The sequence below is a fragment of the Delphinapterus leucas genome, chromosome 4, assembly GCF_059928025.1.
Source record: "Delphinapterus leucas isolate spDelLeu-1000000601 "Yukka" chromosome 4, BTC_Dleu_Yukka2, whole genome shotgun sequence".
NCBI classification, from domain to species: domain Eukaryota; kingdom Metazoa; phylum Chordata; class Mammalia; order Artiodactyla; family Monodontidae; genus Delphinapterus; species Delphinapterus leucas.
The window spans coordinates 129,850,681-129,866,827 of record NC_143132.1 but is presented as its reverse complement, the minus strand read 5'-3'; the positions used below and the strand labels follow the sequence as shown (position 1 = coordinate 129,866,827).

The 16,147-nt window shown below is 44.7% G+C and overlaps 1 protein-coding gene across 2 annotated transcripts in view; it reads right to left on the bottom strand.

The window, feature by feature from the left end:
- The window catches only part of RBP2 (retinol binding protein 2), a 27,447-nt gene extending 11,300 nt beyond the window's left edge, over positions 1-16,147 (bottom strand). The window contains exons 1-3 of one of the 2 annotated variants that reach the window (XM_022582611.2): positions 16,069-16,147; positions 15,868-15,939; positions 10,328-10,450 (exon numbers count right to left, since the gene is read on the bottom strand). In XM_022582611.2, coding sequence (XP_022438319.1) covers positions 10,328-10,400 — 73 coding nt within the window. In that variant the 5' untranslated portion in view covers positions 10,401-10,450; positions 15,868-15,939; positions 16,069-16,147. Of the gene's footprint in view, positions 1-10,327; positions 10,451-15,537; positions 15,628-15,867; positions 15,940-16,068 lie in introns of those variants that run through there. The other variant, XM_022582612.2, reaches the window with a different exon arrangement.

Genomic DNA, 16,147 nt, shown 5'->3' with positions numbered 1-16,147 from the left:
TTAAAGCTGCTAAAACCCGCAAAAGAATGTTCTCTGCATTCTAGTCGGTATAAACATGTGCTTGTGCTAGGCAGAGGATAACGTGTTACACTCCAATTCATGTTTCTCTCCTTCTGCCCCAGAAACACAGCCTAAAGGGCCAGGTGACATCTAACTTCAGCTCCATCGCTGGACACTAGGGTCCAGATCTGGAAGCAGCAGAGAGCCAGTAGCTATAAGTAGAGTTATTACTAATTGCATCAGGCTATTTTGAGGATGAAATTTGATGGTGTTTGTGAAGAGGTCTGCCCAGTGGCTGGTGGCTTGTGATAATGGCCCCATAAGCGGTAGTTGCTGGCACCATCACAATCAACTCCCTGATCTCATAAGCTGGCTTCCTCGGAACCCTCTGCATTTTTCCAGATACTCCCTGCACATCTGGTCCCTGAATCCCTGCCCCTCTCCTCCCAGCCCCAGCCTTGCCTGCTCCAGCATGTTCTGTTCTTTCTTACCTCCTTCCTCACCTGCTTTCCAGGCCCAGGGTTTAACCCACAGGAGTACTACCTGGCATTTTCCTCTCTTTCATGGGGTTTATTATTTTTTTTCTCCAAGTCTCACCCCTGTGAGTTCAAGGATGATGTTGTCTCTTTGCTCCCGTGTCCCCATAGAACCAGGCCCAGGGCTGCGCACACAGTAGGAGCTCAGGAGATACTTATGGTTTGGTTAACGTGGGCACCGTGGTCTAGGATGGTGGTTCTCAAAGTGAGGCCCCTGGGCTGGCAGCAGCCACAGCACGTGGGATCCTCTTAGAAATGTAAATTCTGGGATCCACCCTAGACCTACGGGGGTTGGGCCCCTCTTGTTTTTACAAGCCTTCCAAGCGATTCTGTGCATGCCAAAGTTTAGAACTTCTGGCATAAAAGAGTGAGGGTCAGATCCAGGCATAAATCCTGTCTCTGATCTCCCAGCTTTGTGACCTCAGAGAAGTCACTTTCCCTTTCTGAGCCTGTTTCTCACAGTAAAATGGGGAAAAGAAAGCTTATCTCATAGGGTTATTTATGTAAGGATTCAGTTAAAATAATGGCAAAAATGCTTTACACAGTGCCGAGGAGCTGGGGGGTATTTGATGCACATTGGCCTCCACTCCTTGGCCTTTTGCCCTCTGGTCAAACAGTGGTCAGATCGGCATTCAGTCCAGAGTGAAATATTCAGGTCATGTTTATGCATCTCCACAGCCATCTGCCATTCCATGCAGCCCAAGTGTCCTGGACTCTGAAGAAACAGTCAGAATGGTGGCTGATCTACCCCCTTCCTCGTCACATAGCCCTGGCCTGTCACATGGACGTTTAATCCAGCCTGGCCAAACCTTTTTTTTGCATGGACTGGTTTCCTCATTCCATAGGTTGACCAAAGGGTAGAAACGACTTTAGTTCCTGCTCTAGCCCTCTGTGCTGAGTGAGGAGAAGTTTAGGCTGTGCTAAACCATGCTGGAGACACAGTTAGGAGTTGAGGAAAGAAAACCACAGGTCATGAGTTAACCAGATGAAACGGAGGGGAGGGCACCAGGCAAAACTGCAGTTGACCCTTGAAAGACACGGGTTTGAACTGCACGGGTCCACTTACATGTGGATTGTTTTCAATAGTAATTACAGAACTACACCATCTGCGGTTGGTTAAATCCATGGATGCAGAACCACGGATATGGAGGAACCACATATATACGGAGGGCCAACCATAAGTTACACGCAGTTTTGACTGCACGGAGAGCAGGGCCCCTAACACACCACTGCTGCCTCCGCCCCCACTGTTGTTCAAGGGTCAACTGTACTAAGGAAGAATTGGGAATTACAGAGAAATTTAGAAGTCTAAATTTAAGTGGTCTTCAGAGAGCAAGTCTATTTTCACTCCACAGATGTGGAAATCAAAGCCCAGAGAATTTAAGTGGCTGGTTCAGAGTTGCCCAGCTAGGACAGCACTCCTGGCAATTTGCCTACAAACACATTCTGTTTATTGTTCACCACTAAAACACATTGTGTTTAAGTCTCCCCAAATGGAAATTACTGCTTGTCCCTGGTTGCCCAGAGAGGTAGATCATAGCTAAAAATGTCTACTGCCAAGAGAAGAGGTTTGTCCTGGAAACACCACCCCCAGTCAGTCTTTCGGACCAGAGCCGGGGAATCTTACTAGGGGCTCTATGCAAATTGAATCAAACATTGTTTCTTCTCTGGGTTGAAAAATGGCTTGGCCTCTTGGCTACCCTTCACTGTGGGCGCAGGCTAGTTAATCATGTCACCTCTGCTCCGCCCCAAGGAAGGAAGCCAAACATTCTGTTGGTGGATTTGTGATATTTCTAATCAAAAGGAAACGTTTAACTGCAGCTGTAGAATACACAGGCATACACACACAGACTACAAAAACACTTACTCTTTGTACTTTGCGGGGAAAATTATTTTCCTGGTATGGTGTTTGAACACCAGGGTTATCAAATATGTTTCATCTGCTTTTCTGGATTAAAGGTATCTCTGAGCCTGATTTATAGCCAGGTGAAATGAATTTCTATCTCAGAGGAAAACGTACAAAGGCAAGCTATTTCTGAATGATATATATGGCTTATAGCTGCTGCAGAAGAAAAAGCGAAAACACTGAAGTGACTTTATTAAAGCATACTTTTCATAACTGCATTTTGAACAATGCAGGCCATAAAGTTGAAATATGAGTATGCTACTCAACATTAAAATGCTTTGTAATATGCTTGTGGAAAAAGCTAAAGTTGTAGCCTAAAAGGGTAGACGCGATTTGTAAATTAAAGAGCAGAAATACACACATTTTCATCCTATGAAACCTGGAACCCATTCTAAGTGCAGCTTCCACGGGCTTCGAACCTGAACTCCTTAATTCACAAATCCTCAGCACTCAGGCATTGTGAGAAGCAGAGTGGAAGAGCAATCTTCTCCGTCTTTCCATGTCATTTCCCCCTCCAGATAATCCATGGAAAGAGGAACTGTCTTTGCCCCTTCCTGCCTCCTTCTCTCTTACCCTCAGGGACACCTCCAAATGCATTCAAACCCTTCCCTAGCCAGCAGAGGCAGGCTGGAGACCCTGGGGTGCCTCCCTGCTCCCCTTGTACTTTTCACCTCCCCCCCTACATAATCTAGTCTGCACCATTGGGATGGGGGTCGAGGAGGAGAAGCTGCCACTACACGCCAGGGGAGACCCATAGGAAGGGACCAAACTTATCTTCACCTGGGCTTTTCCCACCTACAGCACTGTCCCTGTTTGAAGGTCCAACTAGATGCCACACAAGCAAAGTCTTTGGCCAGTGTCCAACTTTATTGACTTGTGAGCACTGGCAGGAATCCAAATGCCGTGAAATTAACTCCTCATTGGCTAATCAGACATTCATTCATTCATTCATGTATTCATTCATTCATTTTTACCCAGGGACTCCGAGTGACCCTCTTGCAATGTATCTGAGGGTCCTGCCTGCCTGCTTCGGAGGTCCCCATCCTGATGAACTTTGCTCAGCACGAAGCTCCCCCTCCCCTAACCCCACGCTTAGCACCTGCACCTGGAACCGAGCTATGGCAAGTGCTTGGGGGTTAGAAGCAGGCAGACCAGGCTCCTCTCTGAGCAACACCAGTTTCCAGCCACAAGTGATCCCAGGAAAGTTCCTTCACTTCCCTGACCTTCAGATTCCTCACTCCTTAAAATGGCAAGCATTCCTTTGGCTCTATCCCTGGCTCTACCCTAAGCTCTAGATCTTATATCAACATGCCAATTTTAATACTCCACTTGGATGGGTAATGGGCATCTGTAATCAAAAGATGTAAATCAGAATTCTTAACACATTCCCGCCTGTCTGGCACCCCTGTCCAAACTCACTCCCCACCATGTCTTCCCCATGTCAGCTGATAGGGCCACAGCCTTCCCAGCTATTCAGGCCTAAGCCTGGGGGCCGTCTTCATTTCTTCCATTTCCTCTCGCTTCATTTTTATCTGCAAGCCCTGTCAGCTTTACCATCAAAATATACACTGAATCTGTCCTCTCTTCTCCAGCCCTGGGCACCACCCTAAACCAACCATCATCATTTCTTGCCTGAACAACACAGAAGCTTCCTTAACGGGCCTCCGTGTTTCTAGTCTTGCCCTCCTGTGATTCATTCTTCACGCTGTAGTCATAGCGAACCTTAAAGAATATGAATAAGATGGATTAAGTCTGCCCATCATAAGGCCTGACCTACCCCTGGGCTCACCACACGCCCAACACACCAGCCTTTGCTGTGCCCTGTGCCCGGAACAACACTTCACAGCATTCAAGCCTCGGCTCCAATGTCACCTCCTCAGACAACCTTCCCTGACCACCCATCACTCTCCACCCAAGAATTCCTTTTTATTTTCTTTAAAGCACTTACCACTACCCAAAGAGTCTTAAACTATTACCCTGTCTCTCTCCCACTAGCGTGCCCACTCCGCAAGGGCAGGGAACATGTTGCCTCATTTACCACCGCTTCACCAATGCCTAGAGCTCTTCCTGGCATGTCATAGGTGCTCAAGGCATTTGTTGAAACTGAATTAATTAAATGACACAATGTATAGAAAGCTCATGCTAGCACGATCTTATCACGGCCTGAGAACATTTTGTGCATGCGCTCACCTCTGATGTTACACTTTGGCCCCTTACAGTCAGGACAGGCTTTTGAACGTTGTGGGTAATTAGGAAAAATTTCCCAGCAAAGACCACTCAGGTGGCCGCTGCTTGACTTCAGCCTCTAAGGTTACCGCTTTCCTGGTAGAATTTTCCAGAGACCCACTAGGACTTTTTGCAGTAGCCACTGCTCTTTATTTCTTTTTATTATTTGACCTACATGCTATTTATGATTATATTGATTAATTTTAAATTCTTTTCTTTTTTTTTTTTAAACCCCACAGTTGTTTATTTATTTATGTTTTAGTTGTGTTGGGTCTTCGTTTCTGTGCGAGGGCTTTCTCTAGTTGTGGGGAGCGGGGGCCACTCTTCATCGTGGTGTGCGGGCCTCTCACTATTGTGGCCTCTCTTGTTGTGGTGCACAGGTTCCAGACGTGCAGGCTCAGTAGTTGTGGCTCACGGGACTAGTTGCTCCATGGCATGTGGGATCCTCCCAGACCAGGGCTCGAACCCATGTTCCCTGCATTAGCAGGCAGATTCTCAACCACTGCACCACCAGGGAAGCCCCGCCACTGCTCTTTTAAATCTGTACATGTTGATTTCAATGAAAAGATGCTCTTCATAGAAGATGATCCCCACCCTCTTTTGTGAATTAAGAGAACTGGATTTTTCCTAATGGTTACAAATTATTGAACAAAGATTTCCTAAAATATGTCTAAGTTTAATGTTAACTGAGTATTTTTATTTATTTATTTATTATTTATTTTTGACTGTGCTGGGTCTTCATTGCTGCGCGTGGGCTTTCTCTAGTTGAGGCGAGCAGGGGCTACTCTTTGTTGCGGTGCACGGGCTTCTCATTGCGGTGGCTTCTCTTGTTACAGAGCACGGGCTCTAGGCGCGCGGGCTTCAGTAGTTGTGGCACACGGGCTCAGTAGTTGTGGTGCACGGGCTTAGTTGCCCCTCGGCATGTGGGATCTTCCCGGACCAGGGCTTAAACCCGTGTCCCCTGCATTGGCAGGTGGATTCTTAACCACTGGACCACCAGGGTAGTCCCTGAGTACTTTTGGAACAGATGCCTTCCATTATACATTCCTGTCTTCCTGATTAAAGTTACATGATGGGGTTTTATTTCTTAGACTCACCCCCTGCTTCTTCTCCACTTAGTTACCAAATCTAGTCAGTTTCCTGCTATGGACAACCCCTTGGACACCCTCCTTGACACTGCTCTCGCGTCTTCCCAGGACGACTGCAGCCACTTCCTCCTTCAGTTCTCTGACTGTCTCTGCTGATCTATTCACGCCCTGGCTGTCAGTGTGATCATGGCCCTTCTCTCCTCTGTACACAGTTCTTCCCAGGACCCTCTCCTTACCTGATGTCCTTGGGTGATGATCACACATGGTGTCACACTGCTTCAAGATCCAGCCCTGGTACCTTTCTGACTCTTCTTACCCCTGCGGCCGCCCTTGCACTTCACTCCCTGGTAATATGGCTTCTGTTTCCTTTGGCCGCCCACATCCTCATCAGCCTGACCTTGGCACATGCTCACAGGTCCAGACCCGACTCTATCCTTGTGTAGAGCACTCCTCTCCTTCCTTCAAAACCCCACCCAGAAGTACTCAGGAAACCGTCAATGATCCATCTATTGTAGCTCCCTCCACCCTCACTGCCACACACACTGTTTTAAAAAATTATGTACATTTCAGGTGTACAGCATCATAATTCAACATCTGTATAGACTGCAGAGTGATCACCACCACAAGTCTAGTTACCATCCATCACCATTCAGCGCACACACTTCCGGTCACCATTGTTCTATTGTCACCATAGCCCTTTCAGGCCCAAGAGACAGAATCACGCACTGTCCCATCTGTGGCAGACTATACTTTCTTTAATGGCTGCAATACCACCACCTCTCATCCTATAGGCTGTTCTTACAATAGGATTTTGACATTTTGAGAGGCGGGGTCTATGTACCTTCCCCTTGAATGTGGGTGGGCTCATGACTGCTTCAACCAATAGAATATGGCGGAAGTGATGCTGTGTGACTTCTGAGTCTGGGTTATAAAAGGTCATTCAGCTGCTGCCTCCTGTCTCTTTAGGCACAACCAGAGTGCTATGAGGAAACGCAGGCCACATGGGTCACCATGTGTAGATATCCACAGCCCCTTCTGAGGTCTCAGTGGCTGGCCAGCACCAACTGTCAGACACGGGAGCCAGAAGCCTTTGAGATGGCTCTGGCCCCAGCCACTGTCCTACCGCAATGGAATGAGAGCCTCCTAGCAAGAACCCCCTATGTGAACCTGGTCAGTTCCCATAACTATGAGAGACGATGATAAAACCACTGTATAATAAAATCAAGCCACCACGTTTTGGGGGTGATTGATCACACTATAATAGAGAACAGGAATGCAATTTGTACACAGCTATAGCTTGACTCCCTGCACCAGTCTGAGCTCCTTGAGAACAGAGGCTGGGCCCGGGCCTGCTGCAGGTGGCGCCATCCCTGGCTTCCACGGGCGTCGTCTAAAGCTTTGGTGAAGAAGCTGAATGATCCCCAGGTACGTGCAGTGCTGGCCTCACTCCGGGGCAGAGTGGATGGACTCTCCCCAAGTGTTCCTTCACAGCACGGGGACCTCACTTTGAGAGGTCTGCCCTTTAGGTTGAAGACCAATCCTCCACTCCCTGACTCCCCGATCCAAGCTGAAGGAGGACCTCAGGGCATGACAGCTTCCTCAGGGTAGGGGAGTTCACCAGCTGCTCTCCTCACTGCCAAGAAAGAGTCTAGGGTCTCAGGAAACACGAGATCTAAGAAGGCAGGAGAGGAGGTACAATCTACCCTTGTCACCCATTCTCTGAACAGCGAATGACTTTGAAAATTTGGGGCAAACCCAAAGGTTGCCCTGATGTGTCATTGCTGAGGCTGGCAGCCAGGTCATGTGGGGAGGCGGGGGGTGGAGTGAGTCACCAACTGGGAACAAAGACAGTTTGTCCCCAGACCCACCTCTCGACAGGAGTATCTCCTTCCTAGGGAACCAGCCGCCAGGCCCACAGAGAAAGCCGACTCCCTGGTGCTAGGGATTAACATCTAAGAAAGAGACAGCTCTTTGGCAGGGAATGGAGTTATACTTAGTGATATTTTCATATCCGGGGATTTGGGAGGATCTCCACATATGTTTTTCCCAAATGCGAAGGGCTTTGCGCTCAAAAGGGCAAGAAGACAAGCTTCACTGACTTGTCAGTGTTGGGAAAGCAACCCCTGTCTTGTGGGGTGGATGTGGAGGAAATTGTACAGATCTGCTGGGTTGCATTTTGGTTTTTTTTTTTTTTGGCCACACCACATGGCATAGTTCCCACGTACCCTGTATTGGAAGCATAGAGTCTTAACCACTGGGCCACCAGGGAAGTTCCTGCTGGGTTGTTTTCAGCAGATTTAATTGTGGGAGGCAGCCCCACCCGGCTGCTTCTGGCTGAGCCCTTGAGACCTGTCTCCAGTGCCTGTCTGCCCCACTTGTGTCCCAGTGCCTGTCTGCCCCACTTGTGTCCCCATGCGCAGGTGAGAGGGGTCAGATGTCCCATCTCCACGGTGGGAAGGTGACTCTGGCTGAGTCGTTTCTGCACAGAGCCTCATGGATTCAAGCTGGGGCAAGCTCCTGGGATACTGTAGGCCATTAGCAGCTGGGTAAACCGAGGCACCAAGCACATCCACAATCTGGGTTTAGCTAGTACCACCGCCTATGGTGTTAATCTCCATCAGGAAAGTGGGAGCCCACCCCTCTCCACTGCAGAGACTCGTACAAAGGGGTCAACCCGTTTGCTCATTAGAGTGAAATCAATGTAGTTAAGTTGTTGAATTGGAAGTCATGACTGTAGCTCTGAGATAAGAGGTGTCCGATACCAAGGAGAACTGGAAAGGCCACTCCCTCCAAAACCTCCTGGACAGAGACATCCAAACATCACATTCACGATCCACGCACCCCTCCTGCACAAGAAGGGTGTAAGTGGGTGTGAAAGAGTCCAGAGGAAGGCTGCTTTTAGGAAGAGGATTTTTTTGCACAGAGCTGACAGGGTGCCCTGCATCCCGGCATCCCCCAGAAGGAATAGGGGATGGTGACAGGAGTGCTTGCCTCTCACCTTAAGACTAGAAAGAGGGGCTCCAGGGGCCCACCCTGTACAGCCGAAAACTAAACTGAGACTCGATTTTGTACCTAAAGCCACCATAGGACTTTATATAATTTAAGAATAAGCAACAAAGGACACAAAATTGCTTTCTTATTATATTCCCTGAGTTGGGCTTGTTCAGCTCACTGCTGAAAGCTTGAAACCACCAAATAGCTCTTGTTAAAGTACTTTCAATCATTCAAAACAACCACTAACATCATCTGGAGAAACAAGGCTGGTGTTATTTCTCTATCTGGTGGATGAGGAGACTGGTGCGGAAAGGTTAAAATATTGGTCAAGGTCAGAGAGAAAGCCTCAGCTGGCCCACTGGTTTTGTTTCCTCTTCTGTATGATCTTGTTCAGAATTCTAGTTCTGAGCTCATTTCCAGCCCATTTACTCACGTATGGAAGCAGGATTCCATTTCTAGTCTCACTCAGGGTGCTAAAAGCAGGGGTGACAGGGTTAGGGTTCTGATACGGGGATTTTTGTCTCCTCCCCCCTCTCCCAAGTATATTGGTAACATTCTGTAGCCAGGAGGGGAAAAAAAGCTATCCAGTGTTGTAAACATGTCTAAAGTACATGAAGAAATTTCCAACCTCTGTAAATTGCAAAACATGTCACATGAGCTCTCCTTGTTTGTTGACACGGTGGAAGTGTCATCAAGCTAGAAGTGAATTGCACAGAAAAACCCACAATTCCCATTCCTGATGAGACTTCCCATCATCACATCCAAATTATTGGGCCTCAGATCGCACCCGCAGCCATTTTTTCTCATGCTTCACGTAGAGAAGTTCCAGCTGGGAACTCCCTATGCGGAGAGATCTAAAGCTAGAAAAGGTGATCAGGAGGTCATTGCAGAAATAAGGACAGGCAGCCAATGCTCCTTGCCGGGGCCTGGCCTATAATATCTGCCCCCAAAAGTGAGCTCCCCTCTGTGGGCCCACTTGCTCTGGTTTTGTGTGTTTTCTGCCAGCCCCACAAGAGATCCCACAGGAGAGTCAACTCAGGACACATGGTGATGGAGCCCCTGGCTTGGAGCCTAGTTCAGAAGTCAGGTGAGCAGTGAGTTGTTTGATGTATATGATGAAAGCCTTTCCTAGCCTGATTTTCTCTAGGCTGAGAGATTTGTTATCTACTCTTTTTTGTGCTTCTCCACTACAAGACTAATGAAAGAGCAATGCAGGGGTCATTTGTGCATCATATCAGATCCAACTTGTTATCTAAGAGATGGCAATCACAAGGCAGGGGAGCTACTGCATTTTCCTCTCAAGTCTGGCTTTCCTCACATATGCGTGTGTGTGCCTCCCCCATTCAGTGAATCTTTTCTGTACGCCAAGGACATTCTAGACATAACCTCATTTATTATTGCTCCCAACTTGTCGATGAGGAATCTGAGCCTCAGAGAATGAGTGTGACTTGCCTGATATTACACAGCTGGTAAAGAGCGAGGAGTGAGGCTTGCACACAGGTCTGGGGAGCTCCACAGTGCCCTCCCTCTCCCTTTCCCACCTCCTCCCCCTTTCCCACCTCTGGCAACCCCCTTACCCAGAGCCTTCATTAAGCCTTCAAAGTTGTCATTACTCTCCAACTCCCAGGTTCCATTCTGGTCCCTTGTCATGGTGGTGGCCTTTGGTTACCGTGGGTGTGTGCTGGACGGCAAGGAGCAGGCTGCAGGGCGAACGTGTTAGAATGAGCTACTTTTATAATCCAGCGGACCAGGTTTATGGCTTTGAAGATAACACGCTCAAAGGTCAAAAGCACAGCCCAAAGGAACTTTCCTTTCCTTTGCAAAATTCAGCAGGGCCATGAGCAACCCATGCTCAAAACCTGACGTGGCCGGGCGTGGGTGTCCTTGTGACCTCCAACGTACACAAGGCCTGGAATAGCTCATTTTTGGTTGGCTGGGCTCCCACAGAGCCCCTGGCCCCATGCAGAATACTCTGTGCAGCAAACACCCAGTACCCACCCAACATGCACAACAGGCCATCAGATCCCAGGCTTCAAACCTGGAGTCTCTCAGCTGTGTAGCCAGAACTTCTGGCCTGGCTGGTAAAGTCACGAAGATGGGAACTCACGCCTGTGGGCCTCTACTCTACTTTGCGCTGGGCAGGAGACACCCTTCATCTTGTTTTCTTACAAGAGCCCTGAGCTATGTTTAACCATCTCCATTTTACAGATGAGAAAGGCTCAAGGAGGTTAAATCACATGCCTAATAACTACTGGTCAGTGGCCGAACTGGGATTTAAACTCAGGCCTGTCTGGCTCCAAAGTTCTTTCTAAGGAAAAGAGCTTTGTTAAGACAGTGTGCTAAGTTCAGCTTGGAAAGGGCAGCTTGGGTTGTGGTTTGACTTGAGAACCTGATTCTCACTTGCTTCCCAGCAAGGTACCCTGAGAACATCTACGCAGTGGGGTTACTCAAGAAAAACATTTTCTCAGAGCATGAATCTACTAAAAGCAAGCAGGGCCCAGAGGGAGGCCAGATGGAGGGCAGCAGGGTAGTGGGACTCCGCTTTAGACCCCAGGAAAAAGCTGAAGATCACCTGACTAAGGTGAATCTCATGGCTGGCATTTGGTCAAGGACTCTCGGTTCAGGACTGTTCTTCATACTGGCTATCCCAGTGGGTCAGAAAATGGGTTGGCTTACTGCTCTGACACATGGTTCTGAGAATTGGGGCTTGAGCAGGGGCTCCTACACTCTGAAGAATGGAGGTGTGAGCTGAGATGGATAAACCATGAGTCCCCAGTTTTAATCTTGACACTTTGAAGCTCTAATGTATATATCCTTGTGCTATGAAATCTAAGCAAATGGTTCTGCTGTGTGTGGTTTGAGAGGTATAAAACGACACATTTATTTTTCAGTAAATATGCTGGAGTCAGAAAGACACACAGTAAAAATTGGCCCAGCTGTTTTCAAAAGACCAATGTAGGATGAAGGGAAGAGGGGAGTAAAGGACAACTTCACTACAAATGGAATGAGTGAAGGCATCAAAAGTGGACAGATAGGGAGCCTTGGGCTTCATCCTTTGAGGTCCAGCCAGAATCTGCTGTAGGCTGAGCACTCAGCCTCCTGGGAGCTAGGTATTCCCCTCCAGGCTCAGATTCCGATTCCTACCTGAGTTCCCTGTAGGCCTCCCTTGCAAGAAAGTAACAATAAGCTGGCCACGTAGGGGAGGAGACCAGGGACAAGAATGTGTTTGCCAATTGCAAAAAGCCAGGGACTTAGGTTTTAATGGGCATGGGGGTGAGGGTGGGGGTCATTTACCCTGTGTAAGGCAGGAAGTTGAAACTGAGATGCTTGCATAAAGCCAAAATGCTTGATGGACTAGTCCCTCAGTGAGAGTGTGAAATAATCAAAATCTACCTAGAGACAACAAGAAAGTTTATTTGGCCTGGGTTCTACATGAGTTAAAAAAAAAGGTACTTCGCTGTTCTGACTCTAGTTTGGGGTTTGAACTTATGCTGCCTGGTAGTCAATATATTAAAATAAATGCAGTCTTGAGCTTACAATACTTATAGGCTGCTGGAAAGAAGTAAATGTAAAAGCTGTCTGGAGGGACACAACTTCAACCCAGACCAACCAGAATTCTGTGATAAAGCCATGCCAATTGTGAGCACATAATCCAAAATTGCAAAACACACATGAAAATAATCCACCAAAAAGTGAGCACCAGCAGAAACATACAGTCCAATTAGACTTCCAAGAGCTTCAGATAATAAAAATTGTCAGATATAAAGTATAAAATAAGTATGTTAAAATTAAAGAAATTTAAAAGCACTTAAAAACATAAAAAAGGATAAAATCATTCTTTTAAAAGATAGATTAAAAATAACCAGAGAGTAGTAGAAATTTAAAAATATAGTCATTAAAAGTAAAAAGGTAATAGAGGAGTTAAACAGCTGATTAAACACAGCTGAGGAGAGAATTAGTAAATTGGAAGAGGAAGCTAAGGAAATTACCCAGGATATATATACCACAGAACACACTGGTGGAAATTTAGAACCTCAAGATACAAATAAAATTCTAAAATCTTACAGAGAAAACAAAAACAACCATATAGATTACCTATAGAGAAACAATACAATAGTTAAAATGGTATCAGACGTCTCAACAACTCTGATGGAAGACAGTGATGGAAAAATATCCTAGAGGCATAAGGGGAAATACTTTTGAATAAGAGTTATTAACTCAGCCAACTTCATTAAAATATGAGGGTTTTAAAAACTAAAATAGTTTCACATATTATAGCCCCAAACTGGAAATAACCCAAACATCCATCAACAAGTTAATAAAAAAACAAATTGTGGTGTATTCACACAATGGAATACTGCTCAACAGTAAAAGGAACAATCTCCTGATATATATAACAACATGGATGAATCTCAGACATTATGCTGAGGGGCAGAAACTTGACAGAAAAAATCATATACTGCATGTTTCCATTCATATGAAAGTCTAGAAAAAACCAAATCTCATCTGTAATGATAATAAAATAGGCCATGGCTTAATGGGTATGGGAAGAGAAGGTGAAATAGGAACGGGCACAAGGAATATTTCTTGTGGAGGTAAGATGAAAATGTGCTACAGTTGAGATGGTTGTTGCAAGAAAATTGCCAAAACCCAAACTCTACAACTGATATCTCTTCCTTTTTATTGTATGTAAATTTTACTTAATAAAAATGAATAAAATTGTTCTTATTCATGTATTCATTCATGATTGTTTATGTAAAAATATTTAGTTTCAACCAAAACTAAAATCCCTCATTATGCCCACATGAGAAGTTAGCTGACTGACATGAAGTAAACATGTGCTAAGGAGGCTATAATTGTTGATTCACTAGATGTTTATAAGAAATAGAGGTTAAATGATGAACAACACAATAAATGAAATTAAAAATTCTCTAGAAGGAATCAATAGCAGAATAAAAGAGGCAGAAGAACAGATAAGTGACCTGGAAGATAAAATAATGGAAATAACTACCACAAAGCAGAATAAAGAACAAAGAATGCAAAGAATTGAGGACAGTCTCAGAGACCTGTGGGACAACATTAAATGTACCAACATTCGAATTATAGGGGTTCCAGAAGAAGAAGAGAAAAAGAAAGGGACTGAGAAATACTTAAGGAGATTATAGTTGAAAACTTCCCTAACATGGGAAAGGAAATAGTCAATCAAGTCCAGGAAGCACAGAGAGTCCCATACAGGATAAATCCAAGGAGAAACACACCAAGACACATATTAATCAAACTTTCAAAATTTAAATACAAAGAAAACATATTAAAAGCAGCAAAGGAAAAACAACAAATAACATATAAGGGAATTCCCAAAAGGTTAACAGCTGATCTTTCAGCAGAAACTCTGCAAGCCAGAAGGGACTGGCAGGACATATTTAAAGTGATGAAAGGGAAAAACCTAAAACCAAGATTACTCTACACAGCAAGGATCTCATTCAGATTCAATGGAGAAATTAAAAGCTTTAAGACAAGCAAAAGCTAAGAGAATTCAGCGCCACCAAACAAGCTTTACAACAAATACTAAAGGAACTTCTCTAAGCAGGAAACACAAGAGAAGGAAAAGACCTACAATAACAAACCCCAAACAATTAAGTAAATGGGAATAGGAACATACATATCGATAATTACCTTAAATGTAAATGGACAAAATGCTCCCACCAAAAGACACAGACTGGCTGAATGGATACAAAAACAAGACCTGTATATATGCTGTCTACAAGAGACCCACTTCAGACTTAGGGACACATACAGACTGAAAGTGAGGGGATGGAAAAAGATATTCCATGCAAATGGAAATCAAAAGAAAGCTGGAGTGGCAATTTGCGTATCAGACAAAATAGACTTTAAAATAAAGACTATTACAAGAGACAAAGAAGGACACTATATAATGATCAAGGGATCAATCCAAGGAGAAGATATAACAATTGTAAATATTTATGCACCCAACATAGGAGCACCTCAATACATAAGGCAAATGCTAACAGCCATAATAGGGGAAATTGACAGTAACACAATCATAGTAGTGGATTTTAACACCCCACTTTCACCAATGGACAGATCATCCAAAATGAAAATAAATAAGGAAATAAAAGCTTTAAATGATACATTAAACAAGATGAACTTAATTGATATTTACAGGGCATTGCATCCAAAAATAACAAAATACATTTTCTTCTCAAGTGCTCATAGAACATTCTCCAGGATAGATCATATCTTGGGTCACAAATCAAGCCTTGGTAAATTTAAGAAAATTGAAATCATATCAAGTATCTTTTCCAACCACAATGCTATGAGACTAGATATCAGTTACAGGAAAAAATCTGTAAAGAATACAAACACATGGAGGCTAAACAATACACTACTGAATAACCAAGAGATCACTGAGGAAATCAAAGAGGAAATCAAAAAACACCTAGAAATAAATGACGATGAACACATGACCACCCAAAACTTATGGGATGCAGCAAAAGCAGTTCTAAGCAGGAAGTGTATAGCAATGCAATCCTACCTCAATAAATGAGAAAGATCTCAAATAAATAACCTAAACTTACACCTAAAGCAATCAGAGAAAGAAGAAGAACAACAACAAAACCCCCAAAGTTAGCAGAAGGAAAGAAATCACAAAGATCAGAGCAGAAATAAATGAAAAAGAAATGAAGAAAACAATAGCAAAGATCAATAAAACTAAAAGCTAGTTCTTTCAGGAGATGACCAAAATTGATAAACCATTAGCCAGACTTACCAAGAAAAAAAGGGAGAAGACTCAAATCAGTAGAATTAGAAATGAAAAAGGAGAAGTAACAACTGACACTGCAGAAACACAAAGGATCATGAGAGATTACTACAAGCAACTATATGCCAATAAATTGGACAACACGGAAGAAATGGACAAATTCTTAGAAAAGCACAAGCTTCCGAGACTGAACCAGAAAGAAATAGAAAATATAAACAGACCAATCACAAGCACTGAAGTTGACACTGTGATTAAAAATCTTCCAAAAAACAAAAGCCCAGAACCAGATGGCTTCACAGGAGAATTCTATTAAACATTTAGAGAAGAGTTAACACCTACCTTCTCAAACTCTTCCAAAATATAGCAGGTGGAGGAATACTCCCAAACTCATTCTATGAGGCCACCATCACCCTGATACAAAAACCAAAGATGTCACAAAGAAAGAAAACTACAGGCCAATGTCACTGATAAACATAGATACAAAAATCCTCAACAAAATACTAGCAAACATAATCCAACAGCACATTTAAAGGATCATACACCATGATCAAGTGGGGATTATCCCAGGAATGCAAGGATTCTTCAATATATGCAAATCAATCAATGTGCTACACCATAT